The sequence below is a fragment of the Lonchura striata genome, chromosome 3 (genome assembly GCF_046129695.1).
Source record: "Lonchura striata isolate bLonStr1 chromosome 3, bLonStr1.mat, whole genome shotgun sequence".
Classification (NCBI taxonomy): domain Eukaryota; kingdom Metazoa; phylum Chordata; class Aves; order Passeriformes; family Estrildidae; genus Lonchura; species Lonchura striata.
The window spans coordinates 17,328,732-17,351,540 of record NC_134605.1 but is presented as its reverse complement, the minus strand read 5'-3'; the positions used below and the strand labels follow the sequence as shown (position 1 = coordinate 17,351,540).

The 22,809-nt window shown below is 38.1% G+C and overlaps 1 protein-coding gene across 8 annotated transcripts in view; it reads left to right on the top strand.

Moving 5' to 3' along the window:
• The window catches only part of ENAH (ENAH actin regulator), a 90,357-nt gene that overhangs the window by 45,753 nt on the left and 21,795 nt on the right, over positions 1 to 22,809 (top strand). For 5 of the 8 annotated variants that reach the window (XM_077781916.1, XM_077781914.1, XM_021543305.2 and 2 more), the window contains 2 exons: positions 10,599 to 10,610; positions 10,981 to 11,065. In XM_077781916.1, the coding sequence (XP_077638042.1) occupies positions 10,599 to 10,610; positions 10,981 to 11,065 (97 nt within the window). The remainder of the gene's footprint in view (positions 1 to 10,598; positions 10,611 to 10,980; positions 11,066 to 22,809) is intronic. The other 3 variants (XM_021543309.2, XM_077781915.1, XM_021543307.2) reach the window with 1 other exon arrangement.

Here is a 22,809-nt window from a genome sequence, read left to right as displayed (position 1 = left end):
CTAAGATTGTTCAAATACAGAAAAATTCAAATGTTTATGCATGAAAGTCTGCAAGTCTTGTTTCTAATCATAAATAAGCCTCTAGGTGCTTTAATTATCTAGATGTTTTGTCTGACTAATTACTGCTTCTTAACAGTACTTCTGAACTCAACTGACATCTCTGTAATTGCACTTCCTAGCAAGTAAATAGATTTTCATGTTTCTATATTACATACAGAAACTGCTGGCTTTGCCTTTTTTTAAGGAAGCAAAACAAAAAGACCTACCCAAGAACCATGTACCTTGTAAGGAAGATACTTTTCAGGAATTCTAGAGGCATCCAGGTTCCTATTGTGTGTTGGTATTTTTGCTTCTCACTGGTTTACTAGTTTATTATCAAATGGTGAAGGGTTTTCCCCCTCCAAACTCTGGAATTCAGGTAATCATCTCTGGCAGTTTTTACCATACAGATTTTTCTAGCTCAGAGACCTTGAATCCAGGGTTAACATTCAGATGAGCACATATGATTTAGATGCCTGTAATTTCATTTGTTTGAAGATCAGGTTGACATAGGCTTTAAAACAGTGTTGGAAAAATTCCTGGCTTTCAGTCTTCTGCTGATGTCTGTAACATATTCTAGGTAGGCTCTACAGCAAATTGATCAGTATAACACTGTGACACACACAGAGGGAGTTTCTTCTAAAAGACTAAGAGTCTTTTGTGTTCTTGTAACCAAATAGAATTCTTTTGTCCTCATTAAACTTTAAAGATTGCCTGTGTAACAAGAGATGGTACTTGTGTGTCAGTTTTCTCTCTCTTGTATAGAAGAGAGATTGTAGATAGCTATACTAGGGCTGTCTCAACCAGCAAAAAAGGTGGTTTTATTGAGTTGTTTTTTTTCCTGGTAGACCTTTCCAGACTTACCTTTTGAAACTAATTTGTCTAGGCTGTGGATGATACATTCTGCAGTGCTTACATTGTTACACAACATAGGAGGCCAAAATAGAAATGGTAGCTAGAGTTAGGAAGTTTCTTTTTGCCTGCTAAAATAACCCAGTTGTAATTCCCAGTCTCCTACCTCTCAGCTAGGTGTTTTCTCTTCTCAGTCCCTCAGTTCTGCTTTCCTTAAGAGTTACTCAGGTGTAAACTTTCCATGCATTCTGACTGTTCATCACCTGTCTCCCAGCAAACATTTGGGAACACGTGAAGTGTTCATTTGTACTCTTGATGAAAAGGCCTAAGTGATGGTTCTTACCACAGATTTGAAGTGTTCGAGCTCTTTTCCATTACCTGTACTTGAACAATTTGTTATGTGTTTCAGTGTGTATTTATGCATATACATATCTTCATAGTTCAGTTTAACTCCTCATAACACTAAACCTGAGCTGCTAGAGAGGCTGAAATGACATAGGCAGGCATGGCATTGCTTATTTTTTTGTTAGACAGTGTGTTCTTTTTAATTTTGTGGCTTGCAATTTGTATAATGACTTGTTCTCTTGCTACTTTATGCAAAGTGTTTGTGGGCTGCTGCACTGTCCAGTGGTAGAAACTTTATTAATAAGCAGAGATGCCACTTCAGTTGGTAAAGACTTGGATAAAACTAAAATTTTATGACTAAAATTTCATAACTGTGTATGACTTACCACAGCCTGGTTACTGACTATAGTGCTGTTGTCCTCTGGTTTGTTCTCAGCAATTCTGAGATGGACACAAATTAAGGTTTGTAACCATGTTTGAAAGTGACTGGGTTAACCTTTAAGTTTTTCTGAATAACAGCAATGTCACTTTGTTTCTCCTTCTTGTGACTTTAATTTGGTGGCAGCAGGCGCAAGTCAAAATGCATTAATTAGCTGCATCACAAGCTAATGGCGAGCAAGGGAGATAATTGTTCTTCCTGGGCTCCGGTCAGCCAAGGGCTGTGGTGGTTTAAGTTTTGCTGTCACCTGTGTCACAGACAGATAGGTGCTCTAGCTTCCATCAGGATGAAATAAAACCAAACCTTAACACTGTCAGCATTGTTTCAGCAGATGAGCAGTTTTGTGCTGCTGCTTTTAAAAAAAAATTCCTAATAAGGCACACAGAATTGTTCTCTCAGCCTCATATCACTTCCAGACAGTGTTTAAAGATAAATGTTCATAATGTTTCTGTGTTAGAGTACTGTCAACAAGTCTTCCTAAGTTTTATCAACTGGGAAGTTTGTCACTGTCTGATCTAGATATTAATTTTTCTGACCTCTATCAGTGTAAGAAGTAAAAAAGATGAAATATCTTTCTGAACATGCTACTTCAATAATGGAAATAAGCTGCTAAGTGGCTTGAAATGTAGAAACAAACTAATTGTGCTCCTTGCTCAAAGTTCAGTGAATTTTGTTTCTCTGTAGTTGGTATAATTTCTTAGAAGTGCACCTAGAAATAAGTCTTTGGCCTTAGGTTCCCCCCACCCCCCAACTCCCCCCAGCATCTCTGAAATAGATGAATATTTACTTAGACAGGTCACTGGCTTTGAGGCTCTAATATTAGCTCTTCATTTTAGGACATGGATTGCAACTGCCTGTCTTTTATAAACAAATTACTCTTTCTGAAAAGGTGTTGAGAGGGTATGTGTCATAAAATAAACTTACACTGATATATGATGATCAATACATTATATATGGTTAGTTTTGTTTTTTCAATAGATCTGTTTGAGTTTTAAAAATTTCTAACCCATGCTATCCTCGTTGGTATTTTGATGATACTGCATCAAAAATCTGTACTTGAAGTTGACAGCTTGCTGTGTTTCCTAGTGTATCCAAAATGGTATACAGAACCTCCAACTCCAATAAAAATAAAGAAATCCTACATAGATAGCTTCCCTTTTATTCTAGAATTACATCTAGTTAAGGTTAGATTCTTGCAGTATCCTTATTTTCTGCTGTGCTTTCTCATTTTGGCAATTTCTTTTATTAGCTTGCTTATTTTGTGTTGTATTTTATTCATAAAAGGAAAGCAGTTTTAATGTTAGCTGAGCATACTATTCAGAAATTCATAAAGCTGTAGATGAATTTTAAATTTTATGCAAGGGTTCACAGAAATCTAAACGACTTCTGAGGGATATTAAAGATTAAGTTGTGTACATCCTTGTAGTTTGCAAGTCAGCTGTTGGGTATGGCTCTCTCGCTCTTTTTAAAATAAAATTAAATCATGGTCTCCTTCTCTTGCATATATTTGAAAAATGTCATTGATCTTTTAGTTGGCATCCTCAGCTGTTCTGCTGGCTGCTGGCAAAATTGGAGGTTGTTTAATTTAGGATCTCCCTCTAGTGGATCTGCTGGAGTCAAGGCACCACTGGGCTCACAGGGATGGGCTTTTTGTCCTTCTGATGAGTTCAGAATGCAGAGTAAAAATCTCTGAAGTTAAGAGTAAAGGCTTTGCTGCAAGTGGCATCTTTCTGCTAAAAAAACAGTGCAGATTTGTCTCAAAGGACTTGGAAGCAATGGCTGCCTTATCAGTGAAATTGCTAAAAATGCTCTGCAGTTTTAGGATTTTATCCTCCCCCTGGGTTATAGGACTGATCAAATGAACGTGCTAACTTCTCAAATGGTTGAACTGTGTTTATCTAAATAAATGTCAAAGTGTTTTAGCTTCATTCTGGTTTGAATGATTGCATTAGCAAACCCTATTTTCCTGCTGGCTAGTTGGGCAGCTTGTAGCCAACCTGCAAATCCGGAAGAGTAGGACAGCACAGGACTGCATTTTATCCTGGAATTTTAAAGAATTAAACACAGCAGATTCCTGCCCCACACTGTTTCAGAAATGCATTAAAAGTGAACCAAGGTTTTTTTCTGGCCCTCATTTTGGAAAATTTTGAAAGACTTACTATTTGTTACATTAAAGAACTGTTTGACGTGGTCAAAAGTGACACCTTTATCAAATGACAAGTGCATGTCATCAATTTTAAGAGGTCAAATGAAGAGGATTTCTGACTCTAAGGCTGTGTGCAGCATGTTCAGATATTCAGTAATTGTCTTGTCTGCAGATGACGGCTCACTACAAAGGTTTTGCATTGCATTACAAAAGAAATTTTCATATCTGCATTAAGTAGGCTCATTGTTGCAATCATATGGCTCTGGAATGAGAGGAAAGCTTCAATGAAGGGAAATCAGACAGCTGAGAATTCTCTGATGTGTGAGACAATGGATTATTTCTTTGAAGGAATAAGGTCACGTAAGGGAAGCTTGTGTTGGGAGGAACAAAGGAGTATCATGCTCAGTTTTGCTGCAGAAAGCACCTTCTAGTTCAGCTGGAATCGATGCTGCTTTGTGTGGCATCTGTCTTCAACCTCAGGAAAACCTTGCTAAGAGAATAGGAAACCAAGTGTGGGGTTTGTAGATGCGTAATCTGCATCTGGGGAGGTCCTTGGAGTTGTTTGTTGCAGAGGATGAAAGCGGCAGAAGAACTGAAGGAAGGTTGTCACAACAGTAAATAAATCTGTTTAAATTATTTCCGATAGAATTGCATAGATGCAAGATTTGTGATGCTTTTTTGTGCTAATATGTAGCAGTTATATATTGATTCTTGAAAAGATTTTGGAATGTTCTGGATATAAAGGTAAGGTCATAAAGGGCTTCAGTGCATCTGTTCTAGTATTGCCTTAGATCACAGTTTAATTCATAGGAAAATGGGGAGGAAGAAAAAGAAACAGAGGGGTTTTTTTTGTTTCCAAGGTCTCATTATTTTATTCTTCTGACTTTGGAGGGGAAAAAGTCCCTGTGGTTCAAGTTTTTTGAATTGCTCTTGAATGAGTAACTCTAGAAGTTAGGTTGTCCAGTTATTAAATAAACAAATCTTTATTCACAGCTGTACATTAATTTGCAGTCCTTTTTGTTCCAGCAGAGATAGCTAATGAAATCCTTGCTGATAGGGGAATACATTCAAATAATGGATTGAATAATTTAATATCTTTGGTAAATGCAAACTGAAATAAAACTTGGGGTTGCCTAATTGGAATATAGAGAGAGACTACAGAAGACTGAAATGAGGAAAGTATATGTGGAGCTTGGAGGGTGCTTTTCTTTGTACTGTTTTGGTTCATGTCATGCTAAAACTTGTTTTGGGAGAATAAAAATTCTACAGCAGTGAAGTAATGATGCTATACCTGTACTCTTAGCAAGCCTCTGGAACAGGCTGTCAGCACTCCCTGTCAGAACAGGAGTAACATGATGGTATTTTTATTACCTGTGTTGTCAAAAGTTGGATAATATCTCTGGTCTTGCTAGCAAGATTTTTCCCTTCCTTTTAAATGTGGGATTGATGAAATATTTTTTGAGGTCATTACTAGGTGTTTATAATAGCTAATACTGATTAGGTGATCCTGATTTATGTGCCAAAATGTTGACCCTACAGGAAGTTCTGCCTCTTCATGGTAATTGCACATAAGATTATTGAAAGCAGCATCAGTTTTAGTTGTGGTGTTTGGAAGTGAAGGGAGGGTTGTTAACTTTTCAGAGTTATACAAACTTTTAAGGGTTGCCCATATGGTGTTTCTAAATTTTTTTTTGGTTCTTCAGAATTTGTGATTTATCATGTGAAAGCGTTAAATTATAGGTGAACAATCTGAAGAATTTAATTAAATTCTGGTAGCTGGTCTAAAATGCATGGCAAATGAAAATAGAAGTACATTAATTTATGAATAAAGTTTTATTTAATAAACATAGAAGAATGTCAGCATATTTTACAGTCGAAGGTTTATAGTGTTGTCTTTAAAAATATTATCAGTAGAAGTTGTAGGTAGATTAAATCTGCCTTTTGGGAGCAGGGTGTTTTCATAAAAGTCATGAAGATAGTTGTGCAATATGCCTTGGTTAGGCTCATTTCTGTAGGATTTACACCAGTAATGAGAGTCATCACCTATAACATTGCTATTTAAACAAATTTTGACACAGCTAAGGGTGGAGGGGGAGCTATAAATATCCCACAGTAGATGGTGTTGATATATTTAACTTCAGTACTTGCTCCTTTAAGTTTGTGATGCTGTATTTCATTCAGCAGCTGTAGTTCCTTGCTGGTGAAGCTGTGTCCCCAAGCATGAAAGGATGGCAGAGGGACACTGGGAGCTGCTGAGGTCCCCCCCCCCCAGCACACTGGTGCTGAGCCAAGCCTGGCTCTCAGGTTATCAGTGCCTGGGTTCCAAGGCACTGCTGGCACTGATAGAGGCTTCTGCTGGCACTGATAGGAGGCTTACCTCTACTTAAATTCATTGAAATAATGAATACTTTTGTTGTTCTTGTTGCTTTTTATTGCCTTGATCAAGTTAAAAGAGCTTGTGGATTGAAGTGGAAAGTGTTTAGTTTCAAATTTGGAGTGATGAGTGAATTAACTCAGCTGAAGGTAGCTGTGAGTGAGGAAGTAGGTTTTTGAAGGGAAAGGAAGTCTTGGCTGGGAGATGATTCACCCAAACAGAAGTACTAGAGAAAATTTTGTCGCTAGTTAATACCCTCATTTTTGGCCATCATGGTCTTGCATATAAACCCATAACACATGTCCAGGGCTTGAGGAGTGATGTGGTTTTGGTTCTGCTCAAGGCTGGTTAGCAAATCAACCCAGACTTTGTTCTGGCATGGCCTAGAGCAGGACAGGCTCTGAATGGGGGAAGAGCTGGAGACACATCAAAGGGGGACACCATAGCTGTTGTTCTTATTGCTTCCTGCACAGATCTCTGAAAAGCCTGCTTTCCATTCCTTCAGAAAACCTTTAACCATTTAGTAAACACACTTTATTTTAGTAAGTTCTTCTATGCCCTAATAAAATACTTTTTGTCTGTAGCTTGAACTCTTGCCTGGGGTGTGGGCTTTGCTTAGTAGGAGTATTCAAACTATCCTTAAAGAAAATATTTTCTAAAGATTATAATTAGCTACTTCATTTATATTTATATTATAGATATATATAAATAAATTTGCTGTCCGCTTTCAGTCTTTGAAAAGACTTCTAAAAGACAAGTCACACTTTGATTTGGATATCAGACTATATAATTGGAACACTGCTTAGTTTTGGCACTAACTTCCTGAGAAGTGAAGGAGTGGAATTTCTTAGTTATTGAGTTGTTTATATAAACTTTTTCTCTGGGGAGAAAATGGAGATTTTCACCTCAAATAAAATTCTTACGTGTGATAGTTGACCAGCTCTAGTAGATTTTTTAAATAATTAGGGCTTGTCTTTTACTGATGTACTCTGAAGCACAGTAATTGCAGGAGTGAGAAGTTTTCTATGTGTTTTTGCCTTTTGAATTAGGCCATGTGAATTTCTGAGAAAGATTTCACATGATCTGGCTGCCACTGGTTCCCCCCAAACCCCATTTTGTCCATCCTTGTGTTATCAGCTCCCAAGTAAGTCTGTCCAGCCAAATGCAAACACACACTGTAGCTGAGTGGATAACTTGCAGGACATGTGTTGTGCCAATCTTGAACAGCTGATGCTTGGGGTTTTTTAGGGCTCTAGGAATGTGATATTTTCAATATCAGCCAGTGTCAACACTGATAACATACAATGCAGCTGGCATTAAAAGAAATGGGGTAGGGTGTGGTGTGACACTCCAGAACAGACAGGTAACTGAAAGAGTGAAGCAACAGAGGAGCAAAAGGCACTGAGGGAGGACAAGCTATGTGTTTCCTTCCTTCCCCAGCTTGCCAGTTATGCTTTCACAGGGTTGTGCAACTCAGATTGGTTTGGCTTTTGAACAGAGATTCAAGGTAACCAATTGATTAAGACTAAAAAAATTAATGTGTTTGATAAACTCTCTGCTTGTGGTTTAAAAGGATGATGTTAGGGATGCTTGATTTGGTTCAAGCACTCCCCAGCAGTCTGATGTTGATGTTCTGATGTTGATGCCACTGTAATTGTCTGTGTGACTGCATGAAGAACCAGGTCTGGCTGTCATCTAGCTGGTGGAAATGCTTAATGCAGGCTTTAAATTGCATTGTCCATCTCTCACCACTCAGCTGCCTGAACTGTCATAGAGGAAGGGTGATGCGAAGGTGAGAATAAGCTGAAAAACAGAAAGCACTGAAACTGAAATGGCTGCTGAACAAATTAGTATGAAATTATATCCTCTGTCTGTCAGAATGTGCTGCAGAGTGCACCATCTGTGCTTTTTTAGAAAAAGAGAGATGTTAGGTTTTCTTTTAAATTCAGAATGAATAGACCATTCAGCCTCATCTCTCGCTTGGCTTATATTGGCTTCTGAAGATAAAGTGATCCTGTAGGAGGATCAGAGTTCTTTTCCAGGCAGTATTTGAGTATTTCTCATGGGGGTTGATGTTTCTGAGGTACCTTAAAGTGTTCAAAAACTTCTGAGAGAGGTTTTTATTAGCTAGTTCCTGTTTATTTAATATTCCACCTGTCCTGCTACCCAGTCAGTTGTATTTTAGCAATAAAGTGGTAGTCCTGGCTTGCTGTAATAAGCCTTCTAGGATAAAAAATACTTTTCCACCTGGCATGTACCTTTAACTTTCTAATGTTCATTAGCAGGGTGCTGCAGAGGGAAATTTCTTGAGAAAACAGGATGGATCACTTGGGAGCTGGACTTTCCTTTCTTGAAAGCCTTTGGTATCCTCAGGTTGCATTTCCTTAAGGCAAAAATGTGTAAGAAGTACTGGAACCACCAGGTTAATTGTGAGCAGATGATTTTCTTCTGTCTCCTGTGTGCCTGTCTATGGAAGAAGCCCATCACTGGAGTAGGCTGGCCAAACTAAAGCTGGCTGGGCTTGCTCATGTTCACCCTGTGCAGGATTGATGGATAACGTGGTTTTCTGAAGTGCAGTGCTCTGGAACAGAGTTTGAGGCTACAAGAACAGGTTTTCTCATAGCTAGGTGTGTTGGAATAGCTAGTGCAGATGAAGCAAGTAGAAAGGTTGGAGAGTGGTGGTCTGCATCCAGCCAGTGCAGCATGGTAATAGCTTCTTCAACAAAACCTGTTAAATACTCTTAAAGATTAAATTGGTGGAAGCTGGAACTTTTCATTTCTACTGCATTTCCAGTACAAAATAGTTCTGGTTGGTATATAGACACATTGTGACAATTTCTTTTTATTTCTGTTATTTGTTATTAACTTTCAGGTCGGTGTGTTTCATTCAGAGGAACAGGAGGGGAATTTCATCACATATCTGATACTTAAAGTGTTGCTTGTATTTTGCAGCTCAAGCTGTGAGCCTTGACTTACTGCAAGTGTCCTGTTGGGCATGGCAAGCAGCAGTGCTGGTGTTTATAGCACCTTTAACTGCTGCTGGATTGTGGACTTGTGAAAGTCCATGAAAGGCTGCAGCCTGGTGCAGGCAGCAAATAGCCCAGCTGCCTGGGAGCTGCAGTCATGGCTTAATGGGTATTGAAGCTTTCCACCTGTCACACAGGGGAGAGGAGAGGCACACACGTCCTGTGTGTCTTAGGGAGGTTCTAAAGCAGAAAAGTTTTCCAGATGAGCCATGTGGCAGACGTTTCTACTTAATGATCGTCTAACTGCGATGATAAATCAATAATTAAATTTTTTGCATTTAAAATACTCTAGGTTTTATACCTGGAGGTATCTCTTGGAGATATTTCAAGCAAAAATAGTGCATCCTAAGCAACATCAAGCCATTCGGTATAAGGGCCTATTGCTTGCTGAAAGAGTAGCTAAGGAAGACACCACCTCTGTTGTACACTGCCTGCTTTCATCCTCTACAATTAAGTCCCATTACTTTTCGTAATTGTAGGGTACTTAGCTAGTGTACACTTTTATAATTTTCACTATTAAATATCACCATGGACACAATACTGTGGCATTCTGAGGAAATGAACATTTTTGTAGGGTTTTTAAGCAAGGTACTGGTTTGCTGTGTCTCAAGCAAATTGCCTGTCCTTGATGTGTCAGTGTATCACACATAATCTTTTTATGTGTTTGGGTGACTTTGACAAATTCAGATGGGAAAAAATTTTGTGTTTTGATATTTGAGATGGGGAAGATCTCATTATGATTCCATAACTCTAACTAGTTTGGTGGAGTATCAGTTGGAAATCACTGCTTTACTTTTGGATGTTTCCAAAACTTGATGCTTTAATTTATTTTAATTCTTGTTTCTTATAAATTCCATAATCTTGAGCATAGCTGTAGTCTAAATAATTTCCTGGATTACTGCCTGACAGCAGCAATGCATTCATGGTCTCCTGTATTCCATTCCACACTTTGTCATTCTTCACTTATTTTTTCACAGTTTTGTCCTGTAAATACATTTGTGATTAAAATGGCAAAACTTTTTTTTTTCTAGAATGCTGATCTCACATAGACAATTACTTGGAAGTTGTATGATTCAGAATTTCCCATCAGTAAAGACTGAAGATGATTTTGCATGACCTTTCCTTTTGCATCTCTTGTGCTTAGCAGAATTCACAGTTTGGACATCTGTTACATGCCCCCATTCTTTTGGACACAATACTTATCTATGCAAAAACGGTTTTTGATCCAAGTTAATGACCTGAAATCTGAGTAAATTTTGTGTGCCCTGTAGAAACATGCTTTATCTTCCTTCTCTCAATGTGGTGGTATGGTTCTGATGGTTTTTCTCCTGTTCTTCTGTTTTTTTCCCTTTTTCCTTTTTTCTCCCCCTTTTCCAGTGTTTTATTTAGGTGAGTGTTTTAATTTTTTGAGCCTTTCCTGCTCCTCCAAGAGTATTTGTTTATTGTTTTAAGAAAAAATCAGACTTGGAGTGCTTTTCAAAGCTTTTGGCAAATTCCATCATATAGAAAGTTTGTTTTGCATTTCTGTGAGACCTTTCCATCTATGTGAAATAAACTCATTCTGCAGATGCGTGAGGTAGCATTGTACATGCGTGAGGTTGCAGTTTTTATTTGCTGCATTATGTTGTTGAGCTTGTTTGGCTTAAAAAGCAGAAGTGAGCACTTCTTAACATGTTGTGTAATGGCTGGCCTTTTTTGTGCTTTTTTTTTGCATAATAAAAATTCAAATCATTAATTTGTGATCTGTCTTTGCTCTTAGGTCCTACATTGCCTCGACAGAATTCACAGCTTCCCTCTCAAGTACAAAATGGTCCATCACAAGAAGAAATGGAAATCCAGAGAAGGTATGGTATTAAAAGTGTTGAACTGAACAGCTGTTCAGTTCAAGGAAGTGATAACTCCTAATGAGGAGAAAATAAATGTCAAGGGCTTCGGATTGCTCTCCTCCATGAGGGCAGCTTTTGTATGTGCACAGTTTTCATTAGTGCCACTCTGTAAAAGCTTTGTTGCTGGCTCCCTTGTTCATGCTCTCCACCCATTCAAACAATGCAATTGGAATTGGCATGCCAGGAGAGAGTTGAAGATCAGAGGGGAAGCCTTGGGAGATTTCACTGTTGTCATTTTCAGCCAAGCTAATTAATTTTCCAGTGACTGTTGTGCATTCTGTTTTTGACACTGAAAAAATCAGCAAGTGAGGAAGGAAGTTTTAGAAGGAAAGAACTGAGTCATCATGAATGACAGGGTTTTTGTCCTGAATGTGGATGTACTAGATCAGAACATTCTATTGGAAATCTTGTTTGCCTTTACACTGTATTTTTTAGCAAAAAAACCTTAATGTATAAATTGACGGAGCCTTTAACAGTTTGGTTTTCAGCTGGAGCAGTGCTGGTTATACCTGTGCTGCCCTCAGTGACTGGTCTGTGTTCCCCTGGCCAGTTCCTCCAAGTTAAGCTGTTCCATTCCATTTCTATCCCTGTGGGATATTTTTTCAGACCCATAGCATTTTGACTATATGGAGTTTTTTCCCATTCCTTATAATAATCCTTATGTATTGATGAAGTGCCTGATTTCTACAAACTCTGTGGTTGCCAGATTTCCACTTCTGTTTCAAGGCAATGTGGGATGGTGCTGTGGGGTGAGTGTCTGGGTTATGGGTGTATGACATGGCAAAGGCTTGTAGGACAGTGCTGTCACACTGGGGTAAATGAAAGCAGTAAGACCTTGGGCTGTCCCAAGCACACTGCCTGTGGTGCAATCCTGGATTATTTTACCATCAAAATATTCCCAGGAGATTAGCTGTTCCCTTCCTGAAGAGATGCTGGGAGCGATTTTGGTCACATGCAGGACAGATACGGGGAACAGGAGCCTTGAATAAATGGGAGGTGGTTCAGACTGATGGTGTAAATGCACCTAATAGCTTTTTGTGGTGACTGGAAGAATGCTTAAACATGTTGGGTCTAATTAGCACTGAAGTTTTTTCTGTTTTGCTATTCAGCATTTAGTGTGTATATGAAAAGATGAGCAGAACCATATTGCCAATTTAGGAATAATTCATTTGATAAACAAGCTATATAAGATGAACAAAGGGTTGACATCAAAATTGGCATCATACTTGTCTGTCTCTTTTCTTCTGTGTCTTCTTAAATCTGAGCAGGAATCACTTTATCTGACAGTTACCTTGTTTAAAAACAAATAGCAAGAACCTCATTACAAATTTGTCTGTTTGATGTGTTTATGTGCAAGTTTGCTGTCATGATACAAGTATTCTATGTCACTTCTTTTGACAGACTTTTAAAAAGCCTTTTTTCTTTTGAATTTTTTTTTCTGTCCTACATTAGTGGCTTTTAGTATTTCTATTTACTGTCTGTTCCTTTATGAAGCTGCATTATCTGAAATTTATAATGCTGAAATACTTTTGAGAGAAGCACTGTAGAGTGGCATCTCCTCAGAAAAAAGTGCTGCCCTATATTAAGAGCTCTGAGAGTCTCCTGAAATTATTGGTATGTGAAGGATATCCTATCAGATGGCATTCTTATGGCTTGGCTTTTTTGATCAGTGTGCTCGACTTGTTTCCATTTAATGCAATGTCCCCTTTGAAGTCTGGTTCTGCGTTTGTTTTGTTTTTCCCTGAAACAAGGATGGAACACTGGAATGAGTGTTTACTCATGCTGCTAGACAGATTGTCTGTGGAAGGACTATTGCTGTTGTCTCATTTAGCTTAAGAAGAACATGTAATTTTGTTAAAACATTTCACAAATGCTTCTTCAGTGTCATTACTCCTGTAACTATGTGGTTGTAATAAAGTTAAATTAACTCTAAGCTAGAACTTCTGTTCTGTAGTAACTATCTTGCAGCTTTCAGACTCTAAGAACAAGAGTTACTACCATAATGTAGAGAGTAGTAAATAGATGTGAAGAAAAGGTTTAAGTATATATTACTTTTAACATATCTCCAAGTGACATTTCCAATCTCAGTAAAGGGTAAAAGCAGTGTGGGCAGACTTGAATCCTGTGGGGAGCAGTAAGACTACAGGGAATGCAAGAAATGGGAATAAATGTTACTGCGTGGGAAGGAACATGGGGTTTGTGATGGATCAGGAGAAAGGCTGTGCCAAGTCTGTGGCTTGTGGAATGTGTGTCTGTTGGGTGGGGGTTTTCTTTAAAGTGTGGCTTGATAATAGTTGTCTTTGAGTTCTGTTCTCTTATCCCTTCTCTTAGGTGTGCCTGGATTTAGTAGTGTGTAACTGACTCCTGTATTAAGTGCAGGAAAATGTTTTTTAAATTATTCTAAACTGGAGAAAAATATCTGCTTGCATGAAAATTAAAGGGACTCTGTGGAGGTCTAGTGTAACCCTCTGCTCAGAGAAGGACTAATTTCAAAGTTAAATTATGTGGCTTGGAGCTTCAGGGTTTTCCTAGGCAGAAATAGAAACATTTCTTCAGAAGTATTTTGCCAAAGGACTGACCAGTGAAGAGTGGCATAATAAAGAGAGCTCTTCAACGGGTCTGATGTTTTCCTGTGCTTTCATAACCAGTGTTCAGGAATCTTGGGAAAATTGGGAATTGAAGAGTGAAATTAGTTCATTGCCAGCAGAAGTACATTATTTTGGTTCAGAGATTTTTCTCTATCTAAGAAAGAATTTAGATGCCCTTACATTTTGGGTAAAACTACTTTGTTTATTTTGCTGCAGAGCTTTGTACTTGAATATTTGTATTGCTTACTGGACAGCGATACAATTTCTAAGGCTGCTTGGACCAGATGTGCCATCTGAAACGCTGATGTTTTTATGTGGCCAAGATTACACATAAGGTGTAATGAAGTAATTTTTTCTGGTGAATTAGTAACTATGTTACTGTCTTTTAAGAAACGTTAACACATGGTGGATGCTTTCCCTCTCAGGGAGTACTTGAAGCTAGCTGTAATTTTCCTTAATTTGCACTCACTTCAGTACAGTAATAGCAATCTTTAAAACACTCCAGCTTCCATTTTTGATCCTCAAAACTGAAGGGATATTTTGTTCTGTGGGTTGTTTTTTATTTTGTCAGAATGGTGGCCGGGCAGTGTTTATAAATTCCACTGATGGATAATAAGCCAGTTTCAGTTGACATACATATTTGTTAATAACTGCAGGGTTACCTAATGCCAAAGACAATTTTAAAATACAAGATTAGTTCATGGCGTGCCTGTGTGTGCTACTCTTGCATGTAAATTTACCTTCTCTCCCAGCCGTGGTAAATACATTGTCCGGAATATGAGTCACTGAGTTGGTATCTAATATGACACTTGGGAATTTAATGAGTTAATGTTTATAAATAACTTCAAAATGGTCACTGCTTCATAAATAAAGAGACCAGGAGCTCCAGGAACAGAGGAACTGTACAGATAGTAAGGAATGATGAGGGTGTACAAGCCCCCTACTGTCCTTCAGGGACGGCATGGACCAAAACTTGACCGAATTCTTTCGTAAGTACTCGAAAACATTACAAGTTTGTAAGATGCAACAGCAGAATATTAGGAGGCATTATAATTATTAAATATTTTATTTATTTGTTGGTTTAGTTTGGTTTGTGATGATACTGTTGAAGAAAACACAGGCTGTGTGCCTGTGCTAGAATTTAGTATTGATATGGTATGATTTTTGTAACATTGTGGAAGGATTCTTAGTTGTAGTGCAAGTTCAGAGACTTTCAAATATTTCATATTTACTAAGAGACTTGAAGGCAAGATTTTTATTTTACAGATTAAAGCATTTTTTTCTGAATTTGGTTAATCTTATTTTTTAACTACAGTAAAAATAAAAACCACAACCCTTGTAAATTAGTGATTATTACATACTCCTGAGCTGTTTTGAAAACATATATAGAAATGCTAAGAGAAAAAATCCTGCGATTCAGTATCAGTGTAGCTATTGTAGTTTAAAGGAATAAAAGTTTGCTCGTGGCTGTGTGTCTCTGGTAGCCTTGTTTCTACTGATTTCCCACAGCCTGTAACTTTTCCCTAGTTAGTGGCCAGATACACAACTTCCAGCTTTCCTTTGCTTCTGAAATTGTGCCATTTATCCAACAGCTTCTTTCAAGGAAGTAGGATTTCTTTGAAAGGCATATGGATTGATTAAGTTATAACTGAGCACACAGCTCTAATTTGAGATACACATGAATATGATGGAGTTGTTAGCTTTTTGGTTTAGGGTTTGAGAGGCCAGTAGAATCCACTCATATGATTGTATTGTTTGTAGCTGTGCATAGACATGGTTTAGGTGGAATTAAAAGGGACTTTTTCCTTTTTCTTAAATTTCTTTCTTAGCCTGTGTCCTTTTCTTTCCATTTGTAGTGAAGTTTTCAGAGACTTACCTGGCTTTATGGGTAGCTGTAATAGGTTCTGTGTGGTTACAGCATAATTGTAGATGCTGCTAACATTGATCTATTCAGAAGACTGAGAAAACCACTCTTCCATTAAGTATTCTGATGACATCAGTAGAATTGCCTTGAAATCTTTCAGTTCTGTGGGCTTTTTTTCTTTTTAATGCAGAGCATGAAATTGGAGTTGAAAGTTGTTCTACATTTTTCCAGATTTTGGTTATTGTGGTTCCCTTTTATGAAATTGTGTTCCAGTTGTACTCTCTGGAATACACTACTGAGAGGGAGTTGCTAATGAAAGTAGGTTTTTCTGCTGCTGAGATTCTTCTTTTTTAAAATTCCATGAGTAGAGGTGTCTTTCTGTGATCTAGCTTTTGCCAGGAAAGCTCAAGTTCTGTTAGTTTGAGATAATATATTGAAAAGATGGAAATGAGGACAATTAGGCTTAATGAGGTTTGATCCAAGAGCATTAATAGATCACTTAGTCTGTTAGAATTCTTCTGTCCAATACATTTCAGGTTTCTAGTTGTCTCTTAATGTCTTTATCATAGTGGCTTGCTACTAATTTCTGCTTGACTGATAAAACCTAGTTCCTGTTACTTCTAGCTAATACATTTTTAGCTTATAACATAAAAGCTTCTTCTTAAACCTTAAATCTCTTTTGATCAAGGAAGTTAAAGCCTGTTAATTTGACTTTGGTAACAGATAAAACATTGGACAGTAAACTGGACTCAGACAGTATTTTCTTTGCATAAAAAGAAAGGCTGTTCCTGGGCTTTGGTAAAGCACTTGACAGATGTCAAGAGGGAATTTTCAGTTAATATGGAAGAGAGGAGGATTGCTGTGGAAGTGTGAGGAGCACAAAAACAGGCATCAGTGCACCAATGGGACCTGTAGCAATCAAATTTATTTTGGTGTTTTGCTGAACAAAGCAAGTCCTTGTTGTTGTGAGTTGAGATACGTGAGAATGAAGGAGAACAGGAGGAGTTGGATGATATTGCAGATTTTGATGATCAGAATAGAATGAGAGTTCATAGTAGGTGTCCTGTTTTTAGAGGGGAAAACCACCATCCTGTAGACCACATTAGTGTACAGGGAAAAATCAAATGGACGTTGGAAGTGTTACATGCAGTGGTGACTGATCAAGGGAAAGCTGCCTGAACACTGGAAATAGCTGTAAGGACCTAAATTTGTGCAGTGTTTCAAAATCATGATCCATGTAGTTAATTACATGCCTTCATAATTTCACCTTGTGTAAAGTGTTTGATAGAAACCATAATTTGAACCAGTCTCACCTCTCACTGCTGCTGAAAGAACCAAAGGTCCAGAGCACAATTCAGAGTGGCAGTAATTGTCATTTCCAGAACATATACATAAACTCACTTCACAACCTCTGGCCTTTAACAGTCCGACTTGGCAGATCTTCCGAGTCCCTCTGTCTGCTCACTGTACCCAGCTGACTAAGTCTTGTCTGGGTTTCTCTGACACCAGGTACGTTATGCTCAGGTAGAAACTGTCCTGACTGTCAAGCACTTGACAGAAAATAAAGCTGACTTGGTAAGAGTTCTAGAGCAGGAGTTTAGTTTAGATAATGCAAAGTGAAGTTTATGTAGCTGAGATTGCTTAGGAAGATGCAAAAAGGTTAAATATTGATCACTTCTGCTGAGCTTCTGTTATTGGTGCATCCTGTACTTTTTATTTATGAAGATTCTTGGTCTCTATGGAGGCTGCCTGTGTTTGATGTCCATGCAGATTGCAAATTTTCAAGACGTGGATGTATTTTTCTCTTTGTACATGAATTATGAAATTTGGGGGGTGGTGTGTGTTCATTCCATGGTACATAATGCGTAGGCACTGAGATACTGTAAATATTCAGTAGGTTTGTGTGACCATACAGGAGAGTGAGCTCTGTGGTAAATGCTGAATTTTGGAGTGGTGAATAAATATTTAATATTAAAGATGGAAGAGCAAGTTTAATGCTGGTACTCCATTTTGATTACTCAGATAAATTCTTGCAAATTTGAAGGGCCATAACAAACATACTTTCCTGAACTTGTGCAAAAGATGATCAGAGGATTAAACAATTAAAAATCAAGCTAGGAGTGAAGTTCAAAATCACATGTCAAAGCACTTTTTAAAAAATGTTAATAGTCTGAACAGGGATTAAGTAGGTTGGCTGTGTCTGTATGTGCTTCTGTGGATGTCCAGAGAGTGCATGCAGTTCCTGGTGATAGGACAACGTGCTTCAGATGGAGCTGAGGTCAGTCTGCATCTGGTGCTGCTGCCTGTGGCTCAGGCAGACGCTGTGTAGCCTGTCTGCAGCCAGCTGCTCTGTTTGCTGCAGTGACTCAGTGGTGGGAGGAGGAGAACCATCATGTGAGATGTATTCTAGTAAGTAGTGACTGCTGGATTAGATAATGTTATCTGTGCCCACATGCTGGGGCTAACAGCATTTGAGAATAAAACTCAAAACATTGCTGGCTTGTTTGTTGCTCTGCAGTTGGAGGCAGGGTTAGAGGAACTCGGGGCAGCCCCAAAAGGCTGGGTACACTGAGGCTCCAGGTTGAACAATTCAGATGGTTTGGATTGATGAGCCCAGCTTTAATCATAGCTAAAGTGATACATTTGCTTTTAGAATTTAAGCATAGTAGTTATCCGTAGTTTTCTTGTCTCTAAAACTTAAAAAAACAAACCTAGTGAAGCACAGAAAGAAAGATGCATACACTGTTGAGTACTTTCTTAGAACCACATTTGGTTTCTTACGCTGAATGTCTTAATGGTAACTTTCTGAACAATAAGTGCAGAATATTCCTGCAATATTTGAAGCCAGCAATAGTCTGGCAACCTTCATGCTGCCTGCTGGGTGTCATCCTTATGTCTCTCTTCTGACACACTTTGTCATTTTAGAAAAAGTAACAGCACAAGCAAGAAACTATTTTTCCAAAAAAAGCCAAAAAACCACCATGTGAGACGCAGAAAATCTCCCCTCAGTTGTATTTTTCTAAAAGTCCACGTTGTTTTTTAGTAACTCAAGTGATTGTTTTTGGTGTCTTCTTTGAATACACATGCTGAATTTATTTTTTCTCCCTCATTTGCCTTGTTTTTGTTTTTAAGCAGACAGAACAGGGATAGTATTCATATTGATCTTTGAGTGATGTGATGCCCTGTTTTGACACACAGTTTCTCTGCCAAGAAAGAATGAAGTACGAAATTGCTGTGTTCATAAATGACAACAAACAGCTGTCAAATATTATGAATTATCTGCCTGCAGCTGACCTCTTCATTCAATGCAGCAATTACTTCAGTCAGGTCTGTTCCTCAAGATATTTTGTTTTCTGCAGGCTTTGTCTTGGATCTTTGTTTTCTACAGTGAGTTTTAAAATTAAATACTTCAAACAAGTTTCTGTTCATCTTGGAATGTCAGCTCAGTGTCTCCTGAATTTGGATGTGATACAAAGATGCCTTTGTACTGTTCATGGAAATACCTCTGTTTTTAATGTATCTGGCTTTGTGACAAGAAGCCTTCCAGGTTCGTGGCTGAACTCGGTTATTCAGGTTGATAGATGGGCTCCTCAGTGCAGTTTCCTATCATCTTTTTAGGAAAAAATGTAATGGCTTGATCTCACAGCCAAGAGCAAAGCAAGCTAGTGTTAGAATCCTGAAGATTTATGTGAATGTACAGCACAGCTTCACTTGAGGAAGCAAGGTGACCTGCCAGAGCAGGCAGCTCTTTGCTTTTGCAAACTGTTTCAGCTCTGGATTTGTTACTCATAGGTTTTTTTTGTCTTGGTGCCCTTGTGACAGAAGCTCTGGGTTTTGTCACAATTAGAGTTTCTTCATGTTTCAGGGCGTCCTTATTCTGGTGGAAGGAGTCTTTCCACAAATACAGTAACTCTGCTGCAGGTGACAAAGATATGGAGGCTTAGATGTGAAAAGTGTCCCAGGAAAGGACAGATTCTCAGGCTATTAAGTCTGCTCTGAAATAGAATATTGCTTTACCAGTAAACACTGAAGTTTCTTAATCTAGGTGAGATCTTTGTATTTTCTTCAACCTGTATGGTAATGGCCATATTTTAAGATAATTAACTGAGGGCTCCATTATTTTAATTTGACTATGTTGAGGTCTTCAGCAAAAAGCCCAGAGGATCTCCCAGTCATTCACCTTCAGGAACAGAAGTTAAAAAACCCACCTGTTCCTTTCCCCCCTCCCCAATACAGATGAAAAAATAATGGATAGTATTAATTTGAGATAGCTTCCTAGTTACCCATCACACACACTGGGTTTTGAATGAAACTTGCTAAATGAAAAGTGATCTCAGTGTGCATGTGGTGTTGGCTCATTTCATATAATAACAGGAGCTGAGACAGCAGGACTGCTTAATTGTTATTCCTTTTTATGATCAAGAGCAAGCCAGGAAGGTTTTGTGTGTACCTGGGTAAGTGAATTAACTGCAATTCTGTTTTGCAGTTGTCATGTAGGAGAAATTCTAAACACTGTCACCATCACAGAATGTAGGGAGATTTTTTTTTCAGCAGGGATGCAACAGTGTGTGCTTAATTCTGCTCATTGCATTTTTTTTTCTCCATGTGTTATTTCAAGAATGTAGTCATGCTCCTGCTGCTTGGTTGCCCAAAGAACTGCAGGATCAATGCTCATATTAGGTCACAAGTTAGTATTGTAAATATGATTCTTTCTTTATCCTCACACAGTATCTCCTTAACTGAACAAAAGTATAAAGGCAAGAGGGGAAATAATTTTAAAAGCTGGTTCAATGTTAAAGTAAACTATTTTAAAAACAGCACCACCAAAAAAATAACCAAGAGCCTCCCCCAAAACACTCCAAAGTGAAGTTTCCCAAAGTGCTTTTGACATGAAGCTAATTAAAATCCACAAAGAAAGTGTCATGAATAGTCACTGTGATAAAGCTAGCAGCTATTCTGAGATTCTGAAGTTGACTCTGAATCTAAACATGAGTAACAGTACCTTGTGTGTGACTGACGTGTACAGTTTTACAGCAGGCTCAGCTATTTCATGTAAATTAGCTCTTAGATTTAATAAGTCACACTTCTAAAATAGTTAGAGTTGTCTTTGCATAACAAGCAGTTCACTACGAGACAGCTTTCTGGGGCATTTTGAGTACCTCTAGCTTCTTCAAAAGTTGTCCTGGTGGCCAAATGTGCTTTCTAAGACTGAAGGATTTTCAGGTATTGCTTTCACAGGGCTCTTGGACTACCAGTCTTGACATTCAGATGTACTTTAATTGATGTGTGATGACTCTCTTTAATCTACTAATGCTTTTGCCTAATAGAATTTTGATCTCTGACAAAATTTAAAAATAATTTTTTTCTATCTAATGCTAGCTAAACAAAACCAGAAGGATTTAATGCAGTCTTTTTTTAATAATGAAATGGAGTTTTAGTCTTTTTTTGCTACAACTCTAACACTTGCTAAGATCTAGTGTGTAGTTTATGGAATTCTTCCTTGCTTATTAGGTTGTGTTAAAGCAACTTGATTGCACTACTGACATACTGATCTTCTGACCTGTGCACCTTTTGGTTTGCTTTTCAAAAGGTTTATTAAGATTGTTAAAACGACAGCAGAAAATTAGTGAGTTGTGAGGTGTGGGTAATTTAGTTGGTGATTTTTTTTTGCTTGCTTGTTGTTTTGGCTTCTTCTTTGTTGACAAAGGGGTGCCTCAATGACATGTAATGAGAAATTATTCTCAGCAATGGTATATTTAATCTCGTATGTGTAAGATATGCTTGCAAGGTATTTTGCTGCCCTCTCTTGGTAGAGCATTTGCATTGTAAGCAAAGTGCTTAACTTCGTTCCTGGCAAAAAAACCTGGGTTTATTCCTTTTATTTTATGAAGAAATGGAAAATGGGGATTATTTTACAAAACAAACAAACAAACCCCAAAAAACCCCACTGCATTACTTAATATTTACCAAATAATGAGTACTTTGTTATTCAGGTGTGGATATAAATGCTTATTTCACTGTCTTTCATCTGCATCTTATTTAGCCAATAGAATTTGATAGTGTTCATTGCCAATTGAAATACACTTAGATGCATTTTGTTATGACACAAACCCTTCTGGGCTAGGCTGAACACCTGGAACGCTTCTCTCTGCTGCTCTCCCATCCTCTGGCATCCCTTGGTTCATCAGCTTCTGCATGATGGAATTTCTGTTATCTAAATTTTTTCCCATGGTTGTTGGTTTGGGTTTTTTTTCCTGTGGGCTTTTTCCTGCTCTTTTTTTGAATCACTCTGGCAAGTAGTTCTATTGCTCATCTGCCTGATGTGCAGGGATGCTCTTTTCTTTTGAGCTTTGCTCTCATTATTTGCATCAACTCTTTCCTCCTGGCTGTTGTGAAGGGGCGTCCCCATCATTCAGGATTTCATACAGCTCCAGTTGTCTTTCTCAGAATTGTAGCTTTCTAAATTACTATTAAATGGAAGGTGTTGGGTACATTTGGTAACACTTTTCTGCTGCTCTTTGAGTCTTTTCAGTTCTGCTGTTCTCCCTGTTTTGAGGTGGGAGCAGGGATGCAGGGATTGTGAGGTAGGATGATGCTATTTCTGTACTGCTCCATAATCCTTTCTTCATGTATAGCATCTGGTTGAGGTTTTTGAACAGGACACATCAATGAATGGATGTTGTAGAACTGCGTGTTGTAACCCTAATATCTCACTCCTGGGTCCATAGGCAACCCAAAGTCCAGCACTTTGTAAATTAATTTAGCAAGTATTTCCCTCTCTCTACCCTGCTTCACTTCAGTTGAGTTTTATTTCCCAGTTTTATTCCCATGTTATTTGGAATTAGAAGATCCATCAGTAATTCTTCATAATCAGCCATCATCCTTGCTACCCTAAATAACTAAATATTATTAAGGAGCTTTATGACGAGCACCTCACTGTTTCCTTTCCAGGTTGCTTATGGAAATATGAAGTGGCAGAGCTCTTGGTATGGCTTATTGCAAAACAGCCTTGGCAATGCTGCCCTTGTGTGAGGAGTGACCTATATTGAGCTTCTATTTCTGAAAAGAAATTAAGAACTTAAGCAAAAGAAATTTTCTGGCAGTTGCCTGATATGTTGTTAAACCCAGGGAATTGATACCTTCCAGTATTATAAACTAAATATAACATGAAATGTTTATGATCTGAAATGCCATATCTACATTTTAGGTTTAGGATGAACAGAGTGTACATTTCTAGGTAGAATATGCTC